Source organism: Scaptodrosophila lebanonensis, unplaced genomic scaffold (assembly GCF_003285725.1).
Source record: "Scaptodrosophila lebanonensis strain 11010-0011.00,11010-0021.00 unplaced genomic scaffold, SlebRS2 tig00001412-arrow-pilon, whole genome shotgun sequence".
NCBI lineage: Eukaryota > Metazoa > Arthropoda > Insecta > Diptera > Drosophilidae > Scaptodrosophila > Scaptodrosophila lebanonensis.
This window is the reverse complement of record NW_022060739.1, coordinates 5,654,750-5,671,218: the sequence shown is the minus strand read 5'-3', so window position 1 is coordinate 5,671,218 and position 16,469 is coordinate 5,654,750. Positions and strand designations below refer to the sequence as shown.

The 16,469-nt window shown below is 39.6% G+C and overlaps 2 protein-coding genes and 1 long non-coding RNA gene across 3 annotated transcripts in view; 1 reads left to right on the top strand and 2 right to left on the bottom strand.

Annotated features, from left to right (window-relative positions):
• The window catches only part of LOC115630940 (ATP-binding cassette sub-family G member 1), a 29,389-nt gene that overhangs the window by 1,155 nt on the left and 11,765 nt on the right, over positions 1-16,469 (bottom strand). Inside the window, exons 3-7 of the mRNA XM_030527507.1 lie at positions 2,257-2,374; positions 1,853-2,188; positions 1,554-1,792; positions 1,348-1,494; positions 749-1,279 (exon numbers count right to left, since the gene is read on the bottom strand). Coding sequence (XP_030383367.1) covers positions 749-1,279; positions 1,348-1,494; positions 1,554-1,792; positions 1,853-2,188; positions 2,257-2,374 — 1,371 coding nt within the window. The remainder of the gene's footprint in view (positions 1-748; positions 1,280-1,347; positions 1,495-1,553; positions 1,793-1,852; positions 2,189-2,256; positions 2,375-16,469) is intronic.
• On the top strand, positions 8,231-8,848 carry LOC115630941. Its single transcript, XM_030527509.1, has 2 exons — positions 8,231-8,599; positions 8,653-8,848. The coding sequence occupies exons 1-2, from the start codon at positions 8,321-8,323 to the stop codon at positions 8,815-8,817; spliced, it is 444 nt and encodes a 147-aa protein (XP_030383369.1). The 5' UTR covers positions 8,231-8,320; the 3' UTR covers positions 8,818-8,848.
• Positions 11,764-12,422, bottom strand: LOC115630942. Its single transcript, XR_003996204.1, has 3 exons — positions 12,133-12,422; positions 11,913-12,063; positions 11,764-11,849 (listed from the first exon to the last, which is right to left on the bottom strand). It is a non-coding gene; the product is annotated as an uncharacterized LOC115630942 (long non-coding RNA).

Below are 16,469 nucleotides of genomic sequence, written 5' to 3'. Positions count from 1 at the left end.
CAGTCTTTACAAACAGCAATTAAGCCGATTATTCACTTGGCTGCTATATAAAATAATGAAGCTACTTATTGTTTGTAATAAACTTGGTCTGCATCTGGACAAGACCAACCTACACCATAAGTTTGTTGTGGCTAGTTGTTGTGGTTTCAAAGTTCTCGACGTTCATACAGACGGACATATGACCAGGACTTCTTCTTCGGCCTGTTACATAAATCTGGTCTACCCCAGTCCTTGAACCAATCGTTCCTTTGTCAGCTATATTATTTAGTAGGGCAATATAAGCTCTTATAAGCACCAATTCAGCCGATAATGAAGCTACTTATTGCTTGGTTTGCATCTGAACAAGACCAACCTACACCCAAAGTTTGGTGTGCCTAGTTGTTGTGATTTCAAAGTTCTCGACGTTCATACAGGCGGACATGTCACTATGCCTCCATCTTCGATCTGTTACATACATCTGGTCTACCCCAGTCTTTAAACCAATCGTTCCTCTGTGTGCTATATTATATAAGCATTTAGAAACACCAATTGAGCCGATTATTCCCATGGCATGAAGCTATTTATTGTTTGTAATAAACTTGGTCTGCATCTGAACAAGACCAACCTACACCCTAAGTTTGGAGTGGCTAGTTGTTGTGGTTTCAAAGTTCTCGACGTTCATACAGACGGACATTTGACCACGACTCCTTCTTCGGTCTGTTACATACATACATGTGGACAGTTCTTGAAACAAGAAATTGAAACTTACACTTCACGAGAATGCCGGAGAAGGCGCAGTACATGATGAACATAATGGCATAGAAGCAGTAGTTGATAATATTCTTGGTATTGTTCGCATCGTTGCCAATGCCATAGTAGAGGAAGCCAATCATTAGGGCGGTGCCCAGATGTATGCTGAAGCGCAATGTGGTCAACGAACGATCCCTCCATATTAGCAGAAACGTGCGCAGAAGTAGAATTCCTAGCTGTCGGTAGAAGGGCGTAGCATAGATGTTCTCTCTCTTGCACAGGTGGGATGGATCCAATTGCATGGCTGGCTTGCATTTCTTTTTCTTGGGATTGCAGCAATTATCGGACTTCTTGGTGCCGCTATGCTCCCCAATGCCGCCATGACTGTCCCAAATGCGCGAGGACAGCTCATTGATGGGCGTCAGCGGCTTAAAGCTATAATGTTGTTCATGGCGCTGCTGCTGTTGATAGCTTGAAAACTGATTGGATACTGGATTCGATAGCATCGGAGCAGTGACGGGCGTTATGAGGCCAGCGGCCATCATTTGATCTAAAAAAGAGCGATAGAATGTGTTTTGAGCAGAGCGCAGAGAAGCGTTGAGCTGTGGAGATGCTTACCAACTTTCTTCATAGCTGCCAGCTGAGCCACTCGCGCTGTTTTGTTCTGTCTGTAATCGTCGTTCCGTCCATTGTCCATTAGTGCGATTAGCTTCTCCACCTGGCTTTCTTGCTCCGTATCATAGTCATGTGTGGCTATTTCCATTACTGTTCAAAGATATGAGTATTTATAGTTTCAACATTCAATCAATTGTTTTTCCACTTACAATAATCCGCCGGATTGTAAGATTCCGGGCAATGCAGCCCCAGAACTCCCAGAAATGGAACCAAATTATGCGTACCGCCCGCATAGATACAGTGTCCCTCTCCAATGGCATACAAGTGATCGAACATGGCAAAAGTTAGAGCGCTCGGCTGATGTATGGTGCAGATGACGGTGCGTCCCTCCAACGCCAGTTTCTTGAGCAACGTAATCAGCTGAGTTGAGGTCGAGCTATCCAGGCCGCTACAAGTTTAAATTGGTTTAGAAAACAGGCGGCATTAAATAAACTTTAACCACACTTACGAAGTTGGCTCGTCCAGCATGAGAACCGGTGGATTGTTCACCAACTCCAATGCAATGGCCAAACGCTTCTTCTGGCCTCCACTCAAATCGCACGTCCGTGTCTGTCGGTTCTCGTACATGCCAATGGCCCTCAAAATGCTGGCAACACGCTCCTTCTTAGCAGTGGGCGTCATGTGGGGACCAATTTTCAAATTGGCAGCAAAATGCATCGCCTCCTTAACACTCAGATATAGCTGCAGGGTTGTGTCCTGCGTTATAAAGGCCACATTCGGTTTGAATGCCTTCAGGTCACGCGGACTGCCATTAATGCGGAATTCGCCATCGTGGCCAGAAGTTCTGAAATGTGGCGAAATAGAAACGATGAGTCCTCGATATGAAGAGCGCACAGTTTGTGGTTACATTACGTATATCCTGAGAGTATGTTGAGCAGTGTGCTCTTGCCAGCTCCAGATGGTCCCACAATGGCGCTAAGCTCGCCGGAACGGAAATAGCCCGAAATGCCATTCAGTATAACTTTGTTTTCTGGAAAAGAATAAGAATTGATGAGCATTCAACATTCTAAGTAATTGAATTGGAAATGAAAGATATTTGCTAATTTGAGAAACTTTATTGGATTAAAGGTTGCTACTATAGGTTTACAATTGTAAAAGTGTTTAATTCTGTGATCGCAAGGGAGGAATTTTGGAAAATGATTTGAACTAAAAATTAAACTCGCCTAAACAATTAACAGAAACATTTATTAACAATATTTCTCAGCAATACAATTTATCAAATAATAAGACTTATAATCATAAATAATATAAATAAACAACTGAAAATCTAAAATATCGAAACAATAGCGGTTATCCACATTAAAAAAACAATTAGGGTCCTTTTCATATATTTCAAGAAATGAAAATAATTCTTTATAAGTTGTTCCTTGTAAAAAAGTTGATTAATCATTGGAAGCATCCTTGTTCCCCAATGCTGTCTGTATTTGCATCATCGTCTTGCCCTTTGTCTCTGGCACATACATAATACAGAAGATCACTGCCAACGCATCAATGACCGAATACATCCAAAATGCTTCCGCCATGCCCATACTTAGGGATATGGTTATAAAACTTTTGGCACAGATGGACGCAAACACCGAACAGGAAGTAACCGCAATGCCAGTACAGAGGGCCTTGACATCTGCGGTAAATAGTTCGACCATCATTACAAAAGGTATTGGACCGAATCCAACGGCATAAAAGGTTATAAATGTGCAGATGCAGAAGATGGGCAGCCAAATGTACGAACGCAGGGCATCAGATTTAATATAAAACCCCAACAAAGCATTAGTTAGCATCATCAGAACTGCCGACAAAATGAGCAGAACACGTCGTCCAGCTCGATCGATGAGAACGAAGGATAAGGCGGTGGCCACCATTAAGAAGCCGCCTGCCATTATTGTTGACACATTGGCATCGACAAAAGTTGTGCCAGTCTGCTTAAAGATATATGTTGTGTAGGACAGTATTATAATGCTGCCACCGAACTGTTGAAAGAACATCAACAGGACCGTAATGCAAAGGCCCTTCAGTGTGGACTTGCTCCCCAGCGCATAGCAGAGATTCGCTTTTTGCTGAGCCAGAGTCACGTCACCTTCTATTTCGGCCAACTCCGCTCGATTGTCGTAATTTTTACCCCTTAGCCAACGCAATGAACGCGCCGCCTTCTCCTGACGACCCTTGAGCATGTAGTAGACCGGTGATTCGGGCATACAGATGAAGAGTACAAAGAACACAATGCCCAGAGAGGAGCATATATAGTTGAGCAGTTGGTAGCTAAACAAAGATCCAATACCATAAGAAACGAGTACGCCCGTAGTGAAGAGTACTTGGGGAAGGCAGCCAAGAGCGCCCCGCACCCTCACCTGAGCCACCTCCGTGGTGTACATGGGCACTATTTTGGAATGGCAGCATTACTAATAGCACTTATGTATGGTTAGACTATTTACCCACAACCACAAAGGTGCCACCGCTGATGCCCAAGAGAAAGCGACCCGCGAACAGCATATAAACCGATGTTGGCCAGATAATCAGAGCCCAGCCACACATGTGGGGTAACACAATTATCAGGAGAGTTATCTTGCGCCCGAGCCAATTGGCCAAGAATGCAACTGGAATGGAAGAGCAGGCGCTGCCAAGTGGCAGAAGACTGGCCACCCAGCCATAATCGTTAATCGTGCAGGTAAAGCTATAGACTGTATTCATCACAATGGACTTCTCTGCGGGTGCTGTCCATCCGAAAGAAGTGCCCAGGCAGAAAGTTCCAAGTGAAGCCACAAAACCCGCGACATATTGTGGCCAAACTTTGGCATCAGCCATTCAAGCTTATTCCAAAGGGCCCAAGCTGTCCAACTCTTAATATTTCAGCTATTCAAGTGTACTGATATGCCGCTTATATCTTCCCATTGACGGCTAATGGTAGCCTTATTGGTTAAAGATTTTATAAAAGACATCCATTTATTTAGTTTCTTTTTTAACAGACGTAGACATGGTTGCTACATTTTCTTAAAAAATAATTCCAAAATTCACATTTTCATCATATTCATGGAATAAAATTTGGCGACTTTAGCTCTTATAGTCTCCAAGATATAAGCGATTATACGAATGGAAAATCGAGAAAACCCTTAAAGGGGGGAAGTGCAAGGGAAATCAAAAAAAATAAAACAAACTCGTATAGTGTACACACATAAGGCATCTTTGTGTAAAATTTGGTGTCTCCAGCTCTTATAGTCTCTGAGATCCAGGTGTTCATACGGACAGACAGACGGACAAACAGACAAGGCTAGGTCTACTTTATGTACAGAGTATAAAAATTGCAATAATATCTCGCTAGCAACAGTAGCACCATTCGGATGATATATATGATATAGTATTCCTACTCAGACACTGTAAAGCCGTTAGTTATATTTACAAGCTATTAATTTGGCTCTAAAATAATCATAATCTTCATGTTATATGCACCCATACCAGAAGCAAAAATAAGAAGAAGAACCAATATTTATGGGAATATGGTTGCCGGCGGCTAAAACTAGCTACAATTAGTTCGCAAAGCATCTGTCACACCACGACATTTCTCTCGAGAAACGTTGACAATTATACAAATTAAAGATACGATTTGTAGCGAAAAGATTACATGATTATTGATTCTTTAAGAAGTCTTGTTGCAGCCACTCAAAGAACTATCGAACAACTGCAAACGTGTTGGCAAACATGACAATACCTATTAATTTGGGAATTGAATCGATAACGCTAAATAAGGTTACTTAAGTAATCTTAATAATTTAACAGAAAAATTCTGGGAAACTAAGATAATACCCATAATTATAATATTGGATAATTCATATTGGAGGTGATTAACGCATAAATCAAAGCGCCTATTCAACTCACATGGCTTAACGACCAACAAAGAGCACCAAAATGGAATAATCAAAATTTTGTTGGGTTAAAAAAATGACATACGTACTTATATAGTATATACATATATATATATAGGTTTATACACATTGTACAATGAGAAATGTGTTGTACATACATCGAAAAGTTTGCCACTACACGCATGTCCTTCAGATCGATAAGATGAACGACTTTGCGTTCAATGTTCGTTAATCGCTTTCTGCATTTTTGTGCTCTGTGATAACGTCATAAAGAAATTATTTCCAATTCGGATGGCCTATGTTTCTATATGTATTGTTCTATAGCATTTTTATGGCCTTTACTCCATACACACAAGTATGTTCATAGTACTAGCAACATTGTAGTTAATGGTGGCCAGGTGGCACTCGACGGCGTTGCGTTAATCGGCCGATAATCGCTGACTCTAAGTTCGGGCCAGGTAGCTCCGACAGTAGCTATGGCTGTGTCGCCAATTTGGTTAAAAGACGCAGCTAGGCTTATCAGCCAGATGGCCGACTGAAATCTTATCTAGCCGCTTTAATGCCATACAAGTGCATGACGCGTTCTCTTAAGTCTTTGCCTCGTACTTGTGTTTGCCAGCTGTTGGGGCTGGAACAGGTGTTCCACTGGCATTGTTGTTGTTGGGGCTGGTTATGTTGTCAGTTTATAACAACCATAAAGCAGGGTGTTAACGCGTGTAAAGCTAATAAGTAATAGCCTTGGACTTGTAAAGTTAACATGTGCTTCACGAGGGGAACAGCAGTTTTTAAGAACCGCTCGTTAAGCCAATAATCCAATATAGTTACAATAATAAGGAGGGCTCGGATTTTGGTAGAACAATGTAAAGCTTCTGACTGCCATTAACGTGGAAATGGCCAGAGTGATCTTTGTCTCTGCCATCATCAAGTTGACACACGACCTCCTCGCGGTGCTCTCTGGGTAGCTTTCCGGCTCCATCCGGAGTTGGTAAGTGAGCAAATGTGTGCAGCGCTTTTGTGCGTAGGGCTTGGGACCCACCACATGAAAATTTTTACTCCCAGTGAAGGACATAACAACAGCCTCGGATAAGGAACACCCAAAAGTTGACGACCCTAGCAAACGTTTAAAGGACCACGATTTAAGGATATGCACCTGGAATGTCCGGACCCTTAACAGAGGAGGTGCTACTATCCAATTGGCGGATGCTCTCAATAAAGTAAGAGCTGACATCACCGCCATCCAGGAAATGCGATGGACAGGTCAGGGTTGCTCCCAAAGAGCAGCCTTTGACATCTACTACAGCTGCCATGCAGAAAGACGCGAATTTGGATGCGGTTTTGCGGTCAGCAAGAGATTGCGTAACTGTGTCTCTAGGTTCACACCTGTGAACGAACGGCTGGCAACCATCCGTGTCAAGGCGAGATTTTTCAACATAAGCCTGATTTGCGTCCACGCTCCGACGGAGGACAAAGACGAGATTACCAAGGACGAGTTCTATGCGAGACTGGAGACAGTCTATGACCGCTGCCCCTCTCATGACATTAAAATTGTTCTTGGCGATTTTAATGCCAAGGTTGGAAGAGAGCGCGTCTTTGCCCCGACAGTCGGACAATTCAGCCTCCACGAGACAACATCCAACAATGGACTGAGGCTAATTGACTTCGCCGCAGCACGAAACATGGTGGTGAGTAGCACCAGATTTGAACACCTTGATATCCACAAAGCTACCTGGCAGTCACCCGATCGAATGACAAAAAATCAAATAGACCATGTTGTGATAGATGGAAGGCATGCATCCAGTGTGCTGGACGTGCGTACGTTCCGTGGTGTGAATATTGATTCGGACCACCAACTTGTTGCAGCCAAGGTCCGCATGCGATTATGCATGGCGAAAAATGTACACCCCAACACGCAGCGAAAACTAGACGTCGGAAAGCTGCTAGCACAACAGACTGCCGAAGCTTACTCCGCTCAACTCTCTGAGCTGCTTTCTCAACCGTTCTCGGAAACCGATACTGGTAGCGGACTTTGGGCACATATTTCCCGCTCACTGCACACAGCCGCAGAAGATGTCATTGGTTTCCAACAGCCGCTACCGAGAAACCAATGGTACGACGAGGAGTGCCGCGAAGCCACTGCAGCGAAGAATGCCGCGTACAAAAGAACCCTGCAGACGGCGACAACGCGCGCTGTGCATGATGTATATCGGGAGAAGAAGAGGGAGGAGAGGCGGCTTTTTAGACGCAAGAAGAGAGAGCAAGAAAAGCGAGAGCGAGAGGAGATGGAGCTTTGTAGAGACAGGAACGACGCTAGGAAATTTTTCCAGAAGGTGAAGCGTCTAACACAAGGTTTTAAGCCCGCAGCGTCAGCCTGTAAGAACTCGGAAGGAAATCTGGTGGTGGACGGGCAAGCGGCACTGAGACTGTGGAGGGAACATTTCTCCAATCTTCTATCAGGCGAAGATGTTAACAATTCCGCCAGCGGAGATGACCCCACAGAACCGATCGCCGACGATGGTATTGAAGTACCGTCACCTAGCCATGACGAAGTCGAAACAGCCATCCAGCGGCTCAAAAACAACAAATCTGCGGGAGCAGATGGGCTGCCTGCGGAGCTGTTTAAGGCAGGCGGCGATGAGTTGGTAGGGTGCATGCACCAGCTCATTTGCAAAATATGGCTAACTGAAAGCATGCCTGATGATTGGAATCTCGGTGTCCTATGTCCCGTCTTAAAAAAAGGTGATCCCACGGTCTGCACCAACTATCGTGGAATCAGCCTTCTTTCCGTCGCATATAAGGTCATATCAAGCGTAGTGTGTGATAAGCTAAAGCCATTTGCGATAGCACTGATTGGGCCTTATCAGTGCGGCTTTATGCCTGGTAAATCCACCACTGACCAGATATTCACGCTACGCCAAATCCTGGAGAAAACTCATGAGTTTCAAATCGATACCCACCATCTTTTCGTCGATTATAAAGCAGCATTCGATAGCCCGAGGAGGGAACGTGTATATGCCGCACTGTCTGAGTTCGGTATCCCTGCAAAGCTAGTGCGACTTTGCAGAATGACGTTGAGCAACACTCGTAGCTCCGTCAAGGTAGGAAAGGACCTCTCCGAACCCTTTGATACCGTTCGAGGTTTCAGGCAAGGCGATGCCCTCTCGTGCTATCTCTTCAACTTCCTGCTGGAGAGTGTGGTGCGCAAAGCTGGTGTACACCGAGGCGGAACGATCTTTTTTAAAAGCGTTCAGCTTCTTGCGTACGCTGATGATATAGACATTATCAGCCGTACCAGGAGAGGCGTCACCGGAGCATTTGCGGCTATTGAGAAGGAAGCTGCAAAAGTGGGTTTGGTGATAAATGAGAGCAAAACTAAGTATATGTTTTCCTCTAGCAGGGACACGCGGCAACCAGACTCCCAGATCGCGGTGGAAAACTATACTTTCGAAATGGTGAAAGATTTTATGTATCTTGGCACCACCGTCACAGCAACCAACGATGTCAGCCTAGAAATCAAATGGAGATTAACTCTAGCCAATCGATGCTACTTCAGCCTCAGTAGGCAATTGAGTAGCAGAGACCTTTCCCGAAAAACCAAGCTAACGCTCTACAAGACGCTCATCCTCCCCGTGCTGCTTTATGGTGCAGAAGCATGGGTGATATCGCAGACTGATGCAGCAGCTCTTGCAGTGTTTGAGAGAAAGATGCTTCGGAAGATCTTCGGTCCCATACGCGTTGGCGACGACTACCGCATACGATGGAACAGCGAACTGTACGAGCTCTACGCTGACATTGACATAGTCAAGCGAATAAACATCCAGCGGCTAAGCTGGCTAGGTCATGTCGTGCGTATGGAAGAAGACGCTCCAGCGAAAAAAGTTCTCGATGCGGATGTTGGGGGGAGACGACGACGGGGGAGGCCTTGCCTACGTTGGAAGGACCAGGTAGAGAACGCACTTACTACCTGCGGAGTGACCAACTGGAAGCGACGCGCGCGAAGCAGAGGCGCGTGGAGAGCTGTGTTACGTCAGGTCATAGCCCGATAACGGGTTTGAAGACCAGTCAAGAAGAGAAGAAGAAGTTACAATAATAAAGCACTTCCGCTTGAAAATAATTCTTTGACATAAGCTACCTATATGGGATTTCCCACTCTAAGAACCAATTAATGGATGAATTAGTTTAATTGTTACTTTATAATAAGCATGTATCTTAATGTTAAACTTAAAAGAATTGTGTAGTAAATTCCGAATAATTGCTACTTGCGGCAAAATTTTGCACAGTAATATTTATAACGCAGATTGCGATTCATGTGGTTGTGATTAGTATTACGTACGTTTAAGCGGCATATTATAAAGATTAAGTTGTTATTAGAGAATGAAAGTTGCTCGATTTTTCAATTAAGAGTGTGTAGAAGTCTCAGTGTCTCTCTACCATCAATTAACTTATGATCCTTAACCCCTAGAGCCTCGATCGGACAGTATTCAGTCTAGTGGTGCCAGCTACTGATTAATCAGTGATTGTAAATGAAATTTAACTTCTACGATTCGATATTTTTAAACTCGAAATATACTACAATACCTTTCAAAGATTTTTTAGTTTTTTCGGAGTTTGGAAAAATAATTACTTTTGAAGGTTTAGTTCCTCTTTTAGAGTTTTAAAATAACTTCAATGAGTAAATTCGTGTCATTTTGATATTTTTCCGATGGATTTTTCATTTTCACATAATTCTCAGCTCATTTTTAAGGATTTTTTAGTTATTTGAAGTTTGGAAAAATAAATACTTTCGAAAGTTTATTTTCTCTTTTAGAGTTTTAAAATAACTTCAATGAGTAAATTCGTGTCATTTTGATATTTTTCGCCCAATTTTTCCTTTTTATTATAATTTTTAATTTCGTTATCACCTTCTTCAATCGTATCGTCAAGTTCAGTGTCTTTATTTAATCCTCCATCAATCATATTGTTTCGACAAATCCCTCGGTAAGTTATATTGAGACACAAGGGCGTAATATGGCAAGAGGATGACTTATCACCTAAATCCCATTTATTGCTATAAAGTATTTAAATACAATATAGCAGGGTTATTTGTAAAAAAAATAAACACATTAAAAAGTGTACTTTTGTACTTTTTTTAAACGTTTTGTTCAATTCTTTTACGATCTGTATAAAGGGTTGCTGATAGGTTTAGAAAATTTATTTTTCATGAACACTTTTTACTTAAAAAAAAAAAACGAATGGAAACGAATTATTCTCAGTTCCAGGTCTTAGCTAAGTCCATAGCTTAAACGATGAGAAATTCTTCCAATTATGGCAATTAAGAAATATTACAAATCTGATCCGGTTGGAAACGCACCACACTTTATAAATAACCAGATAGAACACGCACAGTTGTCAGCTATATCCGCCACTCGAAAGTGCGAACTAGATCTCAGTTAGATATAGTAATAGAAGTGTGCCGACATGCGAACAGTTGCCAATTGGGAAACTTCCGAATGTATCGCATTGTCTGACTCATCAGCAAGAACTTTAACTTTTGGTCTCATGCTGCTCAGAGTGACAAGCAACAATTTAGTATTATATAATAAATACATGTATACTATACATACGTGTATGAATAAAATGCTAATAGTTTAAGCCTCATGGAAAGCGAAAACAGGAAAGCTCACTCAAGTAAAACGAACGCTCAATTGTACGATTATACGAGTAGTATGTGCAGTAAGAAATCAAATGAAACAAAGAACATGCATAATATTTAATGGAACTTAAGTGATATTAATTAAAACGTTTACGCTTTTTTTGTGCACTCTACATATGTATGTACACTGTACAGTGCAGACATACATACATATGTATGTAGAAGCGTTGCTAACTATTTGTTGGACAATATGTGTATAGTATTGTGAGAATTATTGTTATTATTTTAATCATTCTCTATACACTTACTCATAAATGCACTTGCAAGTGCCGGTAGCAGTTAGAGAACAAAGCTATTGTTTGCGATCGTACCAATCTACATTCATTCACGAGTATGCACGAGTATGTATGTATGTACATATGTGTATGGATGTAACATGAAGCTCAATTTCCCATTTAGTCAATGTCCTCTGCCATATCATTTATCACGACGCCCTGACATGTTGTGTGCATAAACACACTTAATATATATGCATGCATATCATATAGTATGTATGCCAGCCGATATTCCATTGTGTGCTTTTTCGTTATTTCTAAAATACAAACGTTTCTTGATTTGTGTGGACGTTTGTGTACGGTTTCAAGCTTTATCAGTGCGTTTTGTGTGGTTAGTCACACATGCAAGAATTACCCATCACTTTCCCAAACTACTACGGAAGGGAAAAATCATATTATAAATAAATTTATTTCAATTTGAAGCAAAACAACATAGCCCAGTAAGACCTGCTATTATCAATATATAAACAAATTAATTAAATTTTAAATTTATATTATTTACTAAGAAAACTTAACATATTAAGAAAACTTAAGAATTTCTGCTTCTTAATTTAAAAACACGCTTCTTCGCGATCTGCATTGCTTGGCGCAATTCGCGGTCTGCAGACACTCCAGTCCCAATAGAATCTATAATGAAATATAATTTATTAATAATTATGTCAAATTATGTTATTTAATTATGTGGCTTACCAAGCAGAGCAGCATACAAATTTTTAAAATTTTTTAACGCTACTTTCCCCCATACGCCGTCAATATTTATTTCCGCCGCTAGACTGTCGGACATAATATTTTTAAGACCCTTCTTGACATCGGGCCTAAGGAGATCCTTCATTACTTGAATCTGGCATAAAAATTAGAATGTATTTTAGTACTTATATACATGTATTGCGAGCGTATTGTTATTACTTACATATTGGTCTTTGTTCTGGGACTTTGTTGGGACCCTGCATCACTGAACAAACTCATCCTTTCTCGGGCTTAGTAAAACTAGAACTACTAGTACTAGACTTAGTGAATTTTAAAATTCCTGTGCGTAATATTATAATATTTAAAAGGCCAATGTTTTTAGTCACTGGTAGTTATTAGTAGTGCCTAGTAATTGCTAGTAGAGACTAGTTACTAATAGTGACTATGGATATGTATAGGGCTTCTTGTTAAATCGCCCTATCGTAATAATTCAATATCGGGATAATCCAAAAAATAAAACAATCACGTATAGCGTACACACATATGTATGTACATACATACATACATAGGTATGTACGTAAACATGCCTGTTTTTGATTTGTTTTGCCATGACCAATTATGAAATTGAAATATACATATATTGAAATATAAATATTAATTGTTCATTTAAGTTCAAATTTGTGTTTATAAGAAATAACCGCGACCATTACAGTCACCAGTTACCATTAAAGTCAAAAGTAAAGAGTGCACGAATAATTCTTGGTTACACTGAAGAAAGGGAAATGAAACAGTGATAAAGAAACGATTTGATGCTCGTGCGCTTTGTTCTTTCGTCAAGAAACACAAACAAATATTAGGCAAGTGCCGTTACATTTTTCGGGCGTCAAAATGCACCAACAAATATTAAGCAAGTACAGTGCGTTCTTCTCGATGCTGCTTTTGAATTGCTTCTAATTCGTTCGTTTGCTTTGCTCTAAGCGGTGAAGCTTACTTTAGTGTTGCCTTACGAAGACGCGCGTTCGAAGTGTTTGAGTTTGTGATTAATAAATAAAATTACAACATACCGCAGGTAAGTACAAAGCATTTAAATTACAAATAAATAAATAAAATGTGTACAACAAAAGGAACGAGTATAGGCTAAAGAATACAGGGTATAAAACACACTTAATAATAAATTAAATGTGCAGAAAATTATTGCGACAATTGCGAAGTGTTTAATCAAGAAATAGAAATGCAAGAAAATGTGCAGTTTCAGAATAGGGATGATTTAAATAGTGATTTAAAAAAGTGGTTTATAATAGTCATAGGCCAACACGGCAACGTGCGGTAGATTTAATACGCGTTTTAAAAAACATGATAATGAGGTTAATTAATTATACTCTGTACATGAAATGTACAGAAGTATATTAGGTTTGCGGGAGCTGAACATGTAACAGGCAGAAGGAGGCGTGGCAGACGTGTGAATACGCCGAAAACGTTTATTTTGGAATTTTCCCCCGGGGAAATTTCCCCGAATAAATAACATTGAAAATGCTCCCATTCTACCAATAGTTATTTTTAAAATTAAGGCAAATTGTTGCGATGAATTTTTGGAAATGTTTGCATCAGAGTTGGGTCATATTTTTTGTTTTGTTACAGGCAGTATGCCAATTCAAATTATGTCGATAACATCCGATTCTGGGGGAGCATTTAGAGGTAGGCGATTTAGGAATATTAGGAGTTTTTTTAGATAGCCATCGATTTCTCAGATATAGGAATATATTTAGTAGACCCGGAACCACCCGATTGTGAAGGAGCAGTTGTCATTCCATATTTAGGAGAATTAGTTTTATTGCCTATGCTATGTACATAACTTGAAAAAGTAATTGCTTTATTCTTTCAATTATGTATAAAACTTTTATTGCAAATGGAGGTTTTTAATCCGTACATATCCTTACCGTTAAGGGTATCTATGAAGACTTTTTCACCATGTCTCGTTGACAAACAAAATTGCAATTCGAATTTTTTACAAAATAGCGAAATGTTGTAAAAGTTTTTTTCTTTTAAGCAGAATGGACTCGGAAAACAAAAATTTGATGAATTCATTTTCAGCAGCTCGTAAGTAAATTTATGTTTCCTATTTTATGAATACATATTAACAAAATGTTTTTTATATTTCAGAAAAAAAAACTCGATATAATCCAAGATAAACTCAATGAAGTCGTGGAACTCTTTCAAGAGGCGCGAAGTAAGGCTATTTATGTCAAAGAGATATTACTATTTAAAATCATTTATATTTTTACCAGTTGAAAACAGCATTTAACGAGCACAGATAGAATTACTCGTAAACTCCTCAGCCCAACAAACATCTCCAGCTAGCAGTGTTGGGCAACAAGGAAGTGATGCACGGTCCCAATTCCCCATGACAACCTTGGAGGACCTCAATAAACTTGATGGGGACATAAACTCGGAGAACAAAGACCAATATGTAAGTAATAACAATACGCTCGCAATACATGTATATAAGTACTAAAATACATTCTAATTTTTATGCCAGATTCAAGTAATGAAGGATCTCCTTAGGCCCGATGTCAAGAAGGGTCTTAAAAATATTATGTCCGACAGTCTAGCGGCGGAAATAAATATTGACGGCGTATGGGGGAAAGTAGCGTTAAAAATTTTTAAAAATTTGTATGCTGCTCTGCTTGGTAAGCCACATAATTAAATAACATAATTTGACATAATTATTAATAAATTATATTTCATTATAGATTCTATTGGGACTGGATTGTCTGCAGACCGCGAATTGTGCCAAGCAATGCAGATCGCGAAGAAGCGCATTTTTAAATTAAGAAGCAGGAATTCTTAAGTTTTCTTAATAAATGTAAATAATATAAATTTAAAATTAATTTGTTTATTTATTGATAATAGCAGGTCTTACTGGGCTATGTTGTTTTGCTTCAAATTGAAATAAATTTATTTATAATATGATTTTTCCCTTCCGTAGTAGTTTGGGAAAGTGATGGGTAATTCTTGCATGTGTGACTAACCACACAAAACGCACTGATAAAGCTTGAAACCGTAGACAAACGTCCACACAAATCAAGAAACGTTTGTATTTTAGAAATAACGAAAAAGCACACAATGGAATATCGGCTGGCATACATACTATATGATATGCATGCATATATATTAAGTGTGTTTATGCACACAGGCTGGGCTTTTTCACCATGTCTCGTTGACAAACAAAATTGCAATTCGAATTTTTTACAAAATAGCGAAATGTTGTAAAAGTTTTTTTCTTTTAAGCAGAATGGACTCGGAAAACAAAAATTTGATGAATTCATTTTCAGCAGCTCGTAAGTAAATTTATGTTTCCTATTTTATGAATACATATTAACAAAATGTTTTTTATATTTCAGAAAAAAAAACTCGATATAATCCAAGATAAACTCAATGAAGTCGTGGAACTCTTTCAAGAGGCGCGAAGTAAGGCTATTTATGTCAAAGAGATATTACTATTTAAAATCATTTATATTTTTACCAGTTGAAAACAGCATTTAACGAGCACAGATAGAATTACTCGTAAACTCCTCAGCCCAACAAACATCTCCAGCTAGCAGTGTTGGGCAACAAGGAAGTGATGCACGGTCCCAATTCCCCATGACAACCTTGGAGGACCTCAATAAACTTGATGGGGACATAAACTCGGAGAACAAAGACCAATATGTAAGTAATAACAATACGCTCGCAATACATGTATATAAGTACTAAAATACATTCTAATTTTTATGCCAGATTCAAGTAATGAAGGATCTCCTTAGGCCCGATGTCAAGAAGGGTCTTAAAAATATTATGTCCGACAGTCTAGCGGCGGAAATAAATATTGACGGCGTATGGGGGAAAGTAGCGTTAAAAATTTTTAAAAATTTGTATGCTGCTCTGCTTGGTAAGCCACATAATTAAATAACATAATTTGACATAATTATTAATAAATTATATTTCATTATAGATTCTATTGGGACTGGATTGTCTGCAGACCGCGAATTGCGCCAAGCAATGCAGATCGCGAAGAAGCGCATTTTTAAATTAAGAAGCAGGAATTCTTAAGTTTTCTTAATAAATGTAAATAATATAAATTTAAAATTAATTTGTTTATATATTGATACTAGCAGGTTGCACAAAATTAAAAATTTATGTATAATATGCATTTTCTCTTCCGACACTCTCTAAAGTATCTAATTTAAGTGATCTTCCTTAGACAATCACATGTTTTGCACTCCTAGCTTATGCCTAAAGAAGTGGTTTATATTTTCGTACTAAGTAGTTTGGGAAACTGATGGATGCTAGATTTTCAAATCACCTCGTCACCTATCAGTTCTATCACTGGACTTCGCCAAAGCGTTCGATAGAGTAGGAATCCACACGATAATCGACGAACTTACCGCATGGAAAATAGATAAGGATGCACTTTTCAACTGCATTCCAACAATTTTACATTAAAAACTGAGAACTCTCTCAAAATACTCGGAGTCACATTCACAAGTAACTACAGATGGAACCAACACATAGAAAATCTCA